This window comes from Trachypithecus francoisi, unplaced genomic scaffold (assembly GCF_009764315.1).
Source record: "Trachypithecus francoisi isolate TF-2019V2 unplaced genomic scaffold, Tfra_2.0 Lachesis_group13, whole genome shotgun sequence".
NCBI lineage: Eukaryota > Metazoa > Chordata > Mammalia > Primates > Cercopithecidae > Trachypithecus > Trachypithecus francoisi.
The window spans coordinates 103,141,847-103,157,317 of record NW_022681458.1 but is presented as its reverse complement, the minus strand read 5'-3'; the positions used below and the strand labels follow the sequence as shown (position 1 = coordinate 103,157,317).

General features: G+C 32.6%; 1 protein-coding gene across 1 annotated transcript in view; it reads right to left on the bottom strand.

Annotated features, from left to right (window-relative positions):
• LRP1B (LDL receptor related protein 1B) overlaps positions 1 to 15,471 on the bottom strand; it is a 303,637-nt gene that overhangs the window by 9,795 nt on the left and 278,371 nt on the right. Inside the window, exon 35 of the mRNA XM_033229413.1 lies at positions 6,565 to 6,641. Coding sequence (XP_033085304.1) covers positions 6,565 to 6,641 — 77 coding nt within the window. The remainder of the gene's footprint in view (positions 1 to 6,564; positions 6,642 to 15,471) is intronic.

The following is a 15,471-nucleotide window of genomic DNA, read 5'->3' as shown; positions in this document are numbered from 1 at the left end:
ATACATGTGCATGTGAAAATATCAAGGTAGAAATTAATGGTGATATTATGCGCAATAACCAGCCACTTAGAACTGTATTATAAATATATAGACCATAGACCTGTTTTATAGCCAGAGGATATCTGGTTGAGATAATCCATACTAGATTACTTGCCAAATACCAAAAATGCTTCATTAAGAAAATTTCGTGTATAAGATAAACCTCTAATTTAGGACTTGGAGAAATACCTTCTGTAAAATAACCAAATAACCATCTTTTCTATCCACTTCTTTAGACACTTTCTAAAATGTAAAAGTCATTTTGTTTTTTCACGTAGTTATGAGAACTTACTGTGTTTGATATTACTATATTACCTCCTTTGTTTTGGGAAAGTGAACTTTATATGCATCTGTAATTTATTAGCAATTAATGAAAGTAGAGAATCTGGCACCTTGGATGATAATTAACATTTGTTCACAAGTTTTAAATACCAGAGAACAGCTTGGTTTCTTCATAAACTATGACTTCAACTGATTGATCATCACTTTGTAAATTTATCTACTTCATTTTCCTCTAAAATTTGTGTAAAATTGGTGGGTGTAAAATACCTATCAATATAGTTTTAGGTTATATAAAATGTATTTTCTCTCAATGCAATTATAAGTCATTTTCTAAAAATATATTTTACTTGTTCTACAGTTTGACATTCCTGTGAGGTAGAAAGCTGTTAATTAAGTATGCTAGAAAATAAAGGGTTTCTTTTTTTTTCCCTTCACAGATGGTAGCTGCAATCTCATATATTATAGCATTTTGTGTTTAAGAGCCTAGACTTCTGATATGTTTATGTAACCAATCAAAGTAACCACTATAACACCTAGTGTCACCGATAAATAATGCAGGGTAGAAGGTTGGCAAGTTTTTTTAAATTTTATAAAATAGTTTTTATTGCTGGAAACCACAGGTATTTTTAAAATTATATAAAGATATTATAAAAATAAGTATTTTTCCTAGTATATATGACAGTAAATGTCATACTGTAAATACAATGACCAATCCCTATTGTAGGCGATTTTTTAACAGTACATTGTTAATGGAGTATTAGAAACTGGTTGAAAAATGTAAACTCTGTACTTATTAAGGGTGGAGGGGATAGCTCAACAAGTTTCCCATTAAAAAGTAGAGTAAGTCTTTGTTGCAACACGGTTCTGAAACCTCATCATGCAACATTTTTCCATTAGAAGAAAGAACTGTAAGTGCTGTGCTGAAGAGCCTCTTTCCATAGGACAGTTAGCACAGCACAGCAGTTGAGATAATGGACTCTGGAGTCAGGATACCTCTATTCAAACCTCACTTTTACTATTCATTACCAACATAGACTTAGGCACATTAATTATATTTGTCTCAGTTTACTCATCTATAATATGGGTATCATCATTAATAGTTATCATACAGTATTATAGATAGGATTATGCCAATCATAGAAAATGCTACATACATGCTTAATAAACAATCAAAACACATGTTCTTATAGCACTCTGTGCATGCTTCTATTTTGCACTTCTCACAATATATTGTATCAGTTTGTTTTTGAGATGTTTGAGGGCACAATCTGTTTCTCTTTGTTCTGCAAATAGTGCAGTCCTTAGGATCTCATAGGGTCTATAAATTCCATTCTTATTTAGCAAATATATCTTAAGTGCTTGCTGTGCTCCAGACCCTCAACATATACTCTATTTCACACTGAGAATAAAATGACCCTTCTCTTACGTTGTTTGATGTATAACAGAAGATGACAAACAAATGAGTTCATTCATTATAGTAGCATGGATGCCTTATTAGGAAAGTATGCATTGTTCTGGGAATACAAAGGAGGTGCCTTCAACTAGATCTGGGCTGGAGGAGGACTCGTGTGTCTCTGAGGTTTAAGGAGCAAGTCCTCTGTAGTTCATGAAGAGACTTTAAAGTCCAAGAGGATTACAATTAAGGAAAAACAGTTGGGGTGGGAGGAGTGTGCTGGAAGGAGATGTGACTACAGTGAAAAGCAGAGGTGAGATTGTGAAGGAGTGTGTAAGTCATATAAATCAGACGGGCAATTGTACTTTTTTTTTCTTTTTAAAAAGATGATGTTGAAGAAAATTTAGGAAGGAACATCTACTGAATTCATTGTTTGATTCAACTTAGGAAAGCAAAGAGAAGGTTAAGTAAGGAACTTATGTGTTGTTTCCGTAGCCAGGTGGATTAGCTCAAGTCTCAGCTAAAATATCACCACCTTTCAGCCATCCATATGGACAGACAGGCAAAATAAGGTATATGAAAACGACTGTGGTTAGGGGGTGGTGATGAAATCATTTGGGAACTGATCTTGAGATTACTGTGGAATATAGATGATACAGATACAGATATATCAAGCAAGCAGTGAAATATATGTCTCAAACTTAGGAGATAAATCAATGTCGAGCACAGGAATTTTGGGGAATCAACAGAGTTGATAACTCATGTCAAGGATTTATGTCTTGGCAAGGAAAGTGTATCCAGGACAAGGAGAGAGTATCTAGTGATAAACAGGTAAATTAACCAAGCAGAATAGAAAGAAAATAATGTCACAAAGAAAGAGTTGCTTCAAAAGAGGTAGAAGAGAAACCAGAAGTGTTCAGTATAATGAAGGTCAGAGGAAGAGAATATTTTACTTACTGATCAAATTTATAATAGAACAGTATTAGCATAAATTACATAATTACAATGACTTCCTTTGACATGTTCTTAAGTTTATGTTTATAGATATGTATAAGTGTGGAGTATGTATATTTCTTGAAATTAGCATGCTTTCTCTTAAGCATTTTGGTATATTGTAATGTTAAAAATTGTAAAGAAAATATGTTCCCAACTTAGTAAAGGTGATCCTTCCAGTGATTTTCAAGAGGCTGCCTATCATCTTGGTCCTGTATCTCTAGCTTCACTTTGTACCACTCTTGTCCTCTTGATACCAGCACACTGGTCTTCCTTCAGTCTGCTGGACATGTCTAACTCTTTCTTGCTCCACGGTTGTTGTACCTACTGTCCTTTTTTTTTTTTTTTTTTTTTTTTTTTGAGACGGAATCATGCTTTGTTACCCAGGCTGGAGTATAGTGGCACCATCTCGGCTCACTGCAAGCTCCACCTCCCGGGTTCACACCATTCTCCTGCTTCAGCCTCCCGAGTAGCTGGGACTACAGGTGTCCACCACCTCGCCCGGCTAGTTTTTTTGTATTTTTAGTAGAGACGGGGTTTCACCGTGTTAGCCAGGATGGTCTCGATCTCCTGACCTTGTGATCCGCCCGCCTCGGTCTCCCAAAGTGCCGGGATTATAGGCGTGAGCCACCGTGACCGGCCGTATCTGCTGTTCTTTATTCTTGTACCTTGAGCCTCAAGTCTCAGCTGAAGTATCACCTCCTCAGAGAAAGCACTCCTGGCCCCACTTTTCCCATGACAGTCTCTATCTTTGTCCTTTTTATTTATTTTTTGTTTTTGCTTCCTTCACGGGCCAATCAAAACTCACAATTACTTTTTAAATTTGAATATTTCCTTTTTTATTTGCTTCCTTGTTTTATTGCTGTTTACTCCATTAGAACCTCAGCTTCATGAGAAGAGGCACTGTCTGCCTTCCTCACTGACCTGTCTCTGGAATCTAGTGCAGTACTTGACACTTAGCAGAGACTTGATAAACCTTTGCTTTGGGAGAAATGAAAACATTATTTTGTTGCGTTTTTCAGTTATATCTCTATATTTGCAAATTTATAATTCCTGGTATAATATAACCAGTTTTTTCTGTATTAAAATATAATGGATAATATAAAATGATAAAGACAAAGTAGAAAAAGAGATACAATGACCCCCTAACAGATATCTTGCCCCTATTGTCACTATAGTAAAATACAGCATCTCTACTGTACCACAAATGCTGGGTATATTTTTATCTTTCATAATTTCTGCAGATACAACAAATAACACAATTCAAACACTGATCATTCAATGCTCAATTTTATGTAAATTTAAAATAGAAGTATGCAATGAATATTTTATCATCCTGAGTTTAAAACGCTTCAAAATATCTTCAGAAGAGTCAGACTAGATTTTTAAAATGGAACCTGAGCACAAAGACCTAGATAATAGATCTGCCTAATTTCACAAACTGCTTTTTAGATACTTTAAACATCAGAAGCCAGTGAACATCACTACCACTATTCAGAGATGATTATGAAGACCATGTACAAATGAGAAAAGTAAATCTCTGTATAAATTGATAGTAATTAGGCAGACAGAGGCAGTGTATTCTGGACTACACCAACGAAAGTCCACTGATGATGGAAATGCAGATTTGAAAACACATTCCTAAAGTTTCATCTTTCTTATTGGGTAGATGACTTCTGCTCAAGTTTGGGGAAGGTTTGACAACCATTCAAAATCACTAGATTTTACCCAAAAGAATAAAAGTAATCCTCTTTCATGGGAAAGGTCAGTTTAACTAACTTTTCCCTTCTTTCAGAGCTGCTGAGTCAAGTTTCTCTAAGCATAAATGTCTGATGATAAGCGTCTAATAGAGTCATTATTTGGTCAACTTTGCTCAAGTCTGTGATAATGTGACATACATGTAGCTAATAGCCCTTTCAAAATGTATTGATGATAATTCTATTAAATTTCATGACTTTAAATTAGTGATGGGAGAAAGAGCTTCAGAATCTTTGGAAAGGGTTACAACTATTTGCAACTCTTTCCCCTATTTGATGTTCTTTACTTTAGAACTGTTGCATGTAATTAAAACCAGTTTCTTACATTTGCCCATGCAAATCGTTGGAGGCCCCACTCTCTAACAGGAATGCCTGGAGCATTCTAGCTCCAATCCATTTTCCAAACACCAAACTTTCACTTTGTGGATGGAGCGTATACAAAATTTCCCAATTCAGTACACATTCTATGCTATTTCTTGTCAGAGAGCTTTAAAATTTTTAAAAAATTTTTGTTGATGCTCTAAAAAGGCTATGTATTCTTTTTATATTCGATCATTGAGAAACTACCGTTAAAAAGGCTAAAGCATCTTTTCAATTCCTAATTTATAAAGGAAGCATGTTCTACAGGTTGATAACTTCAAATGCATTTCTTTCATTAATGCTCTCAATGATTGTTGGATTTTGAAAATAGTTTATGAAAATCACATATAAATTAATATGCCTCCAGAGTTATTACTGGTAATAGTAGTTTGAGCCCTAAATCCTGGGAAGAGATATAAAGTATATTTTCTTTTCTTTTGCATATCAAATTAGGCAAGACACATTTTGCCACTGCTAACCTTTTATCAACCAATTTCCCAATTCCCAGTGTTCTATTCCTACAATTATATGGTCATAGCTTCCCTATGACCTCTCCCTTCCTTGACCTAAGGAGAGCACACAAATTCTAAGATCAACTCAAAATGCTCCATAACCAAAAATCACCTCACCTCACCTATCCAAATTTAAATATTCATGCCAAGACTGTTTATTCTAGACCTATTTTCCATTTTTCAAAGATGCCCAAGCTTAATAAATCCAAATTAACCTCTAAATTGGGAAAAATTGGACAAAACTGTCTGAAGACAGAGACAACAAATGGGAATGTCAGCAAAGATGGGAAGCCTGCTTCTAGGGTACAGAAATGATATATTTTATACTTTAATAGTCTCTTTCCTTTTTCACTAACTCTGAAACAGTATGCTTTTTGCTTGTTTTTATGAAATCCTTCTCACCAGCAGTAAAAGAATAGGGAAAAATTGCTTAGGTAAGCAATCTTCCATCAAGGATATTATTTTTCCTTCGCAAATTTATTTACACCCAATAGACAATACAATTGTTTCAAAGGTTTTTCACTCATGGTAAAATTAATGACAACATGTGTGAATTGCAGATTTTATTTCTGACTGTTATTTTGAAAACTTTATAACATTTCAGGTTGTCAGAAACTGTACACAGACACACAATGATGATATAGACACACCTGACCCTAAGACTATGACTGCACAAAAAAATTTGCAAAAATGGTGATCTATATTTTTATATACTTCAAAACCAATACTTCAAAGATAAAGAAGCAATAAATCAATGTAGATCTTTATTAAGAATTGCTTGTAAACTTGCTTCTCTTTCAGACTAACCAATAAAGTCTGTCTTTTTCCCCCCATGGCACATTGAAATGCATTCCAAGACAACACACTTTGCTCTAATTAAAACATAGAATTAGTTTTATTCCTGGAGTATTTTCACTTCCACTGTGGTATCTGCGACTTTTGCAGCTGATGAACATTTCCAAAGGAAAGCTTATGCTAGGTTAGCAGATGTGCATTCTGAAAACTCCCCAAATTTGAGATAAACTCTCCCAGCCTAGAAGAACACGAACACACTGGAGCCTGTAATTAGACGAGAGCTCTGTGCTTCCTCTTTAAAAAACACCTCAATTGCAGTGAATCTCTTATAAAATTCCATGAAGATTTCATAAGACTCACCTCACCCAATAATGAGATTAAAATGATTTATATACAGTGTAGATTACCCAAAATATTAATCTGAGAAACTTACTTGTGCTGATGTGATCAGACTTGCTGCTCTTTGGGGCTGGCCTTTCACACTGTGTGCCTGACCAGTTGGTAGAGCATCTAAAAATATCCAAACAACAAACAAAACAGATCAGTGAATAACAAAGCCCAGCAGTCTGCTAATGTAGTAATTTTAACAAAATGAAATGTTACAGGAGCCAGTCAGCACAAATTCATGAATATTACATAGAGATTTCTGCTGATTTCTTGCATATTGTTAGTATGCTGAGTGTAACTTTCATTGGACTTCATTTGTTAAAATACTTTTTAAAATGTAGATTTATAGACATTTTACTTATTCTGTGTTAAAATTGGCACATTTTTTAGCGATATTGAAATCTTGATTAAGAATTGGAAATTAATTCGAGAGTTACGGAAAATTACAAGTGACCACTTAACAAAAATTGAGTTTGCATGTTAAGCAAATCCTTCTATAAGTATTTGTGACTTGTTTTTCTGGTTGTTCTAAGTACAGAGTGGAACTAACTATCAAAGAGCAAATAGTCATCTGTCTATAGTTCAAGCTGTGGAGTTTTTACTCTCCTAAGTAGAGATAACAAAATACAGGGCTTTCCCATTTTAAATCATACTTCTATTAACATGAAGTCGAGAATGTGCCCAAGTTTTTATTGGGAGAAGTTTTTTTTCCCATGTAAGTACTGTGACACTATGATAAGAAATAGAAGACAATAATAGATCTGATTAAAAGCCACTATTTAAACATAAATCACAACTATGAAATTAGCTAGTTGCATCAAAATAAATGCTGGAATAGTTTTAGTTGTGTTTAAACAATGTCTATTGGCTAACATAAGATGCCTTTGTGCATCTGTCACAGGAAATCCATAGAGAAACAATTTAATTGGCTTCAGTTCATTGTTAAAATGACTATCAAATACCACCATATCAAGAATAGCTGTACACAATTAAAAAAACAGCTTCCAGAGCCATTCCAAGTATAACTCTCTGGGCATGGTGGGCCAAACTAAATAACTGCAAATTCAGTGTCTCTGCCAATTCTGACATAGCCAATTTTGATATCTGAGGCTGCTTCCTGAACTAAGCTTCTATGATGCTGTATGAACTATCTGTGATAGTCATAAAATCAGTCTTGGCTGTCCTAAAACATGGGCAAACTCTCATAAAATCATTATTACTGACAAAATCAAATAATAAACATAAAAGTGTTTCAAAGAAGCACATATAGACGTGAACACAATTGGCAATAAGGATACTATTAGGTAAGAGTTATTTAATTAATAATGATAAATTTAAAACTATGAATATGGAACATGATTTAAATGAAAATTAATATTATTTATATTATGATTCAGGGCATCACTCATACATTAGCTCAACTTTTGTTGCTACATCATAAAAACTTACAAATTACATAATTTTCTATACATCATGTTTATTATAAACCATAATACAAGTAAATCATTAACACAGATAAATGCATTTAAGGCCAAGTCTACAACTCTGTCTGTATTAATAAAGTTAGGTAATGAAATAAGGATATTTTCAAATCATTAGAATAAAGTGAACAACAAATAAAATCATTGTGTTTGTTTTTCTTTTTAATTTGTGGTATTTGCAGATGAATGATCTAGAAAAATGTTCCAATTCTTCATATATTGTAATCATTGAAACAGTCCACAGATAGTTCAAAATAATATATTTGGGAACATTTTGCAAACATGTTCTTGGAGTGAATTCTAATGATTGTGAAATGCTTTTTGTATTATGTAGCTTTACATGTGTCAAATCTTTCTAATTTACCCCGAGAATATTTCATATGCTCCACTGAAAAACTAATGCTGGCTGCTTAGTTATTTCATTACGTATTAATAGCTGTTGTGTACAAGTCTACATGTGTGCAATTATTTTGAATTATTGATTAAAATATCAAAATTTGCTTTATACATTATCTCATTTAAATGAGAAAAAAAACTAAATCAGGTTCATCTTAGATAAGTGATCCAAGGCATATTTTATTGTGTTACTGAAAAAAGAACCTCTGGGACTCATTAGTATACTTTTGGAAAAGTTTTAAAGTCAGAAAGTGGAATTGCTTGAGAATTAGAAGATTAAATTTACTTGATCATATTATGGTTCTGACATGAACATCACGTATTTTTAATAATTTAGAAAGTAATTATATTTTGAGATCTCCAGATTAGCAGAAAGAGGTTTTTAAATAAAGAGAATAAGGATAGTGTGATTCTTATTCCAAATTCTAGAATTATTTAAGTAGGACAGGTGTTTGTTAATATTATGATATAATTTCCTAATTTATCCATGGCTTAGGGTCCAGTATTTATGATAGATAAAAGAAGTCACCTGCTAGTGTTCATAATCCTCTTCTCTTTTAAATTGTGGGAGCCCATTTAAATTCATAATCTTTACAGAATATTTTACTTATTATATATTGGAAAAAAACTCAAAGACTGTACTGGAGAAATAATTAATTTTAACAGTTATACATCTTAATGTGCTGATGATCACTTTGCCATTCTCCTTATACTCCTTATGAAATAATGTTTTATGGCCAAAGATAAAATATGTTCCACTGTTCTGCATTTGTCTCAGTCTTAAAAAATCTCTTTTGGGTTATTAAATAGAAATCATTATTCTTGTTGCCTACCTTACAAAATTATAACTTAAGGCATTTGCTGCTCCACGAGTTCTTCCAGTGGTTGATTTAAGACCAAGTATTTTTGCCATCTTTACAGCAACCCATAAATCTTCATACTTTAAGTAGACTACAATGATCAAAGCCATTAAAGGCAGAGCATTTAAGAAATAAAATATGTGCAGATCATCAAAATCTCCTGTCCAATTCCTTGCTGAATTATTTGCATAGCCATGCTGACTATAATTTCTCTGGCATCTATCCCTTTTTTATTATTCCTCAAGCAAAATCCATAGTCCATGTACTGGTCATCTTTAATATGTACTGTTGCAATCCACTATTCTCTGCTATTCATCCGGGGACAATTATCTTCAAGTTAGCCCTGTGCTAGGCAATCTTTTTTTGTTTTCCTCACCATAGCAAATAGCTCTGTATCATTCATGTTAAAATTGCAGACGTTTCCCACTGCCCTTAGTCTTCGGACAATGAAAATCAGCTTTATCTTATGTGCTGATCACTATACAACTGTAAATTATTTAACATTTTAAACAATTCTGTGAATTTTAAGTATCATTGATCAGGAACAAATGGATGGATAGATAGACAGGTAGGTAGGTGGATAAATAGATACTTATTGACTATTCAAATAATTATTTATCCTTCTTTCTTTACATCATCAAATGAAGGTACCGCTCTTAGCAATTTCCTGCTGTCAATAGCTGCATGGTAAAGGGTATTGATTTAACATTATTTGACTTCTCTTTTTTCCTAGCATTATTTAATGCCAAATTGTTTCCTTAATCTTATTCTTCCAGTTCCATAATAGTTGTATCTATAAGTGCTCTTAATTAGAGCATATTTTATAGTATTCCCTTATGCTATTCCCTTATGTTCCAGACTAGAATAATGATGATGAAAAATGAGAAATGTTGAAATTCAGATTCTGGGGCCCCATATATCAGAGAATTCTTCAAGTAACTTGGGATTGTCATCATCATTCTTCATTTCAACAAGGTGAATCTGATATAAATAATTCACAAGTCACACTTCAAGAAATATTTGAGATACATTATTATTATTATATTCTTACAGACTTTGTTCTTATACTAAATATTGTTCAATGTCTTATTGTGAGGATGAGAATAATAATATACAAGCCCAGCATGATCGCTCAAAAGATAATACAAGCTAGGTAGAAGTTCCCTACACAGTACCTGGAGTGTGCTTATTTATTTATTTTTTGTAACTAATTCTCATCTGAATGTTACTGTATGAAACACATGGTGAGTTAATTTATCCTGTCCCTGAGCAGTTTGTGTAATTATTGTATAGCTACAATATTTTTTGTTTCAATTATAATTTTCTGTAGCATAAGGGAATAACTTTGTATAAAAGCAAGAGTGTACAAACATTACTAGGAGGCACAATAAACACTTTTAGAATATCTAAATAAGTTCGGCTTTTATAAGGGGACAAACTATAATCTTTAAAATGAAAGTTATTACATTTAGTAGCATAACTGTAAGACATATATTTAAACTGTCTAAAATAATAACTCTGAAATAGTAGAGTAATTATTACAGAGAGAATTAAAATGAGATATAAAAAACTGAAGGTATATTAAAATCTTCAGATATTGTCCTTCCTGTAACAATGATCAATTTAGATGAACTGCTCTTGTCATTTTGCAGAAATGTGGTCTAGAGTCACCCACTTTGGGAGGACTTCAAAATAAAATAATGAGATTAATATCTGCTCTCTCTTTTCATCAAATTTAAAGGTCATGGGATTCTTCTGACCACAGTGAAATTCAAAGGTGAACCTTACAGCAATTTAAAATTGAATTTCTCCTCATATATACGTGCAAGGTTGCCCTTATTAACCATGATGATAGAGGCATTCAGAAAGGAAAAATCTTTTAATATACCCCTTTCTTTCTCTACACAGGAAAAAGATAAGTGGCACAAAGGGATGAAAGAAGCCTTGGGAAAATTGTGCATGGTGTCATGCATGTCTCAGTGCACTTAAAATCTCATTTAATAAAAATAAAAAATATGATTGCAGGTTATGCATCAATTTATGCAAAAGCATTTTCATATAGTGAAGAAAATCAGAAAAATGCAGTTACTTGCAAAATACTTTTTTTCTGGTTAACTCATCAAATTACACTCTTCTGGTGGTGAGCATATAAAACTATATTTATATAATATTTCTCACTTGAAAGGTCTACACTCTATGTATCCCTTGTGTCTTTTGTACTCACTTCCCTTGCAGATAGTAGCACTGCAAGATGGAAAAAAAAAAAAAAAAACCTGAAAACAACAACAAAACCTAGCATTTTGGGACAGATACTTAGATATGTATTCATCTGCTTAATTTTACTTTAAAACCTTTCCATCTGTTATTTTTTTGCAACAATAGATCAAATTAGGTAATTTAAAAATTCTTAGATGAAATTATTTCATGTATACATAAGGATTCTTAATTTTTATAACATGCTTCAAAAATTTTCTATCTCGACTTTTATGTGAAATGTTACATGAGGTTCAGTTAACATTAAACTTTGTGCTAGACCCTAGTATAGGTACTTTTATATAAAAATATTCTCATATCTAAATTCTATAAGAATCCTATGAGTAGACATTATACATTGTATAAAATGAGGAAGCACATGTTCAAATAATCTGCCCAAAGAAGCAGAATAAGTGGTAGAAATAAGATATATATAGCACTATTATTTAATCATTGTTTCAGATGACAAAGCCATGATCCTTTTAATTCAATACAGAAGTAGGAAGAAATGCTTTTCCTTTCTTTCTCATGCCCAGGAGAGTACCAGGCTCTTAATTTAAATGTAAAAATATTATTTAAACAAATGCAAATAAATGCATTTTTTTCCATTGTAAAAGTGTAAGAATTACCACACTGCCTTGGACCTGTGGTCAGCTGTGCCCAATAATCGGTCCCTGTCCATGACAGTGAGGGACATATTAATCTCCTTCTTGAAATCAACTTCACATTTTTGTGGTGTTGCAAAATACTGTAGATGTATCTAATATATCTTTAAAGATCTATCATATATAAATTCATCTAAAATGTATAAACATAAATATACACGTATGTCTCAATTCATACAATTTTGAATGTCTACAGCAAGTTACTGTATATTTCATTCATTTGGTACTATAATTTCTATTTATTCAATACTGTTCTCAATCCAAATTTGACTGTTATGTTTTCTATGAGAACAGCTAGGTGTTACTTTGCATTCTTTATTCAAATAGCTTAAAGTAGTATCTTAAATTTATGTTTGTTGTAATAAATTTACTTGATTCAACTCTATAATAATACATTAAAATACCTAGTTTTAAACTATTACATTAAACATTTGTTAGCTAATACTGATAAGATCAGTAAGTCAAAACTAATATTATTGTAATATTGAGAAAATTTGATCAGAGTTTTTGATTTCTAAGAAGCGTTAATGTGGTAAAGTAAAAAGAGAAATGCCATATTCAATAAAGTGTTTATTGAACTAATAATTAATTTAGGAAAAGGTAAAAATTAATGAGAAGTTTCTGTTGAAGAGGTAGCCATGAAAGAAATGAAATTAATAAAATGGATTATTTAAGTAATTTATTCTAAGACTGGAGGAGAAACATAAAGGAGAGGATAAAATTTAGTTTACCAAGAAATGATTCATAAAAGGAAGTTTGTTAAGTTTGGGTGATTTAAGTATGAATGTTTAAACATAAAATGTTGTGCAGTCCGCTTGAGTAGAATTGGTCACTGAAGTGTTCAATGATGACTAAATATGTATTAAAAAAAATCTCCAGTGATGGAAAACTTTTATCATCTAGATATTCTAGAGAAAATTTTACTGAAAGCTGATGAGGAAGACACAGGTATTTTTCTGAGTGAGTAGACAATTTCTGTTCAATTGAATATATTACATGCATCAACTGAAAAGGAAAAGGAACAATCATAAAATTAATATTAAGTAACATGGTAGATGTAATTGAAGACATAAAAGTAGGCCATTACATTAGAAACAGTGGTTACAATTCTAGAGCTAAAGGTGGGAAGAAAAATGGAATGTGTGCTGCAATACCAGTGGAAAACTCCGAATTGAAGGTCAATTCCAAAATTGGTTTAAAAATACAAAGCCTTGGGGAGAAATCTCAATATTTAGTGCCATGCAGATAAAGTAGCTAGCTTGCTACCTAAATATCTTATGCTTTAGGGCAAAGCGAGAGTAAACAATAAAGATTTCTTCTACAAAAACTCAACAAAGGCCCTTCCTATTTCTTAGGGTTTCAGAGGTACAGGGTGATGAGACCTGAAATTATAAAGGGGATGTCTAGCATATTCAGCTGCAGTTATTAAGCACTGTTCAACATATATTTATTTATTTTGTATAAATTTAGGGCAATAATAGGATATCAGGAGGTGTTATTACAAGGTTTTGAGTATGTGAATGTCTTAATTAGTACAATATCTAACTCTGATTCTCTGAAAATATTCAATTCACTTCCAGTTCCAATGCTCCTGTGCTGAAATACTGATGCTAGCTACTTCATCACTTTAAAGTCTGAAACATTGGGAAATGAATAAGACATACAAATAGGATCGGATATCTGGTACTTCAGCATAGTCCTTCTTCTAGTTCCAATATTTCTTTTTTTGTTGTTTTTGTTTTGTTTTTGTTGTTTATTTGTTTTGTTTTGAGATGGAGTCTTACTCTATCTCACAGGCTGGAGTGCAGTGGCACGATCTCGGCTCACTGCAACATCTGCCTTCTGAGTTCAAGCAATTTTCCTGCCTCAGCCTCCTTAGTAGCAGGGATTACAGGCATGTGCCACCACATCAGACTGATTTTTGTAATTTTAGTAGAGATGGGGTTTCCCCATGTTGGTCAGGCTGGTCTCAAACTCCTGACCTCATGATCCTCCCACCTCGGTCTCCAAAAGTGCTGGGATTACAGGAGTGAGCCAGCACTCCCAGCCCCAAGATTTCTTAATGATTTCTACATAGCTACCAAAATGTAACACCAAAGCTTTCTAGGGACCTTGTATTAGTGTCAATTTCAACTACCCATTTACTTAGCATTTAGCCGTCTTCAAAATCTAGAAACTACACTCTCAATATATTTTTAAATTTTGTAATTGTTTAAAAATAATGCAATCAAAAAGTTGAAATAAACAGATAAAATGAGAAAGATGTGTTTAAATTAAGCTTCAGTATGAATTAACAAATTTGTCTATCTTGCATAAATGTTAGTCATAAAACTTTTACCAGATTTGTTTAACATTTGTAGGAAGATGTTGCAGACAGAAATTTCTGAAAGCTTATGACAAAATTACCCATTCACACACATTTCTTTCCTAATCCCAGTGTTAGATTACTTTTCTTAGACCCCAAGTGAGAAGGTTTAAGCAGGCAATGCCCAAAAAAATGATTCAGAAAGTAGAAACAAATGTCTTCACTAAATCTAAAATGGTACAAAATATTAACGTAGTATTTTACATTACAGAGAATACTATTTGGAGTGAGTCAAAAATATCTTTACATATTTGATCACTGTACAATCACAAATATGCTATATTTTATTTTTTTTCTCTACTTATATATGCACTCATAAATTTCTAAAGGCACCTTTGACTGTGACTATGCTAGACTATGATTTACCTAGAGGTGGAGGTTATCGATTATTCATCTTTGTATTCCCTCATTTCTTGAACAGTATTCAGTAAATATTCAGTAGATATCTTTTGCTGATCAATATATTTGATGTTTGACAAATGAACAGACGAATGCATGAAAACATGGAAGAGGCATAGCTGAATACATAGGAATGCACATACATATATAGAAGTCTCATATATGTGTGCATTCCCTATTCTGCAAAGAAGGTATAGCATCATTCATAAGAACATGCTTTCACCTAATTATCAACCAGTCATTTCTCACTGAAAGGAAGGTTAATCCACTATGGGAAACTTTTTACATATAAGACCAGAGAAAATAAGTTTTTAAATTTTATTCCTTCTTTCTTTATTCACTCATTCTTTAATTCATTAATTCTTCCATTTTTAAGTGAGATGATTACATTCTAGTAGTTGGGCATATGTAAATTGTATTCATTCAGTCATGTAAATTGTGTGTCATTCAGTTCTTGTCCCAGGATGACAAATATTTAATTTTAGAAGTGTTCACTTGATGGGTACTTCAATGTGAAAAACGATTTTATATAAA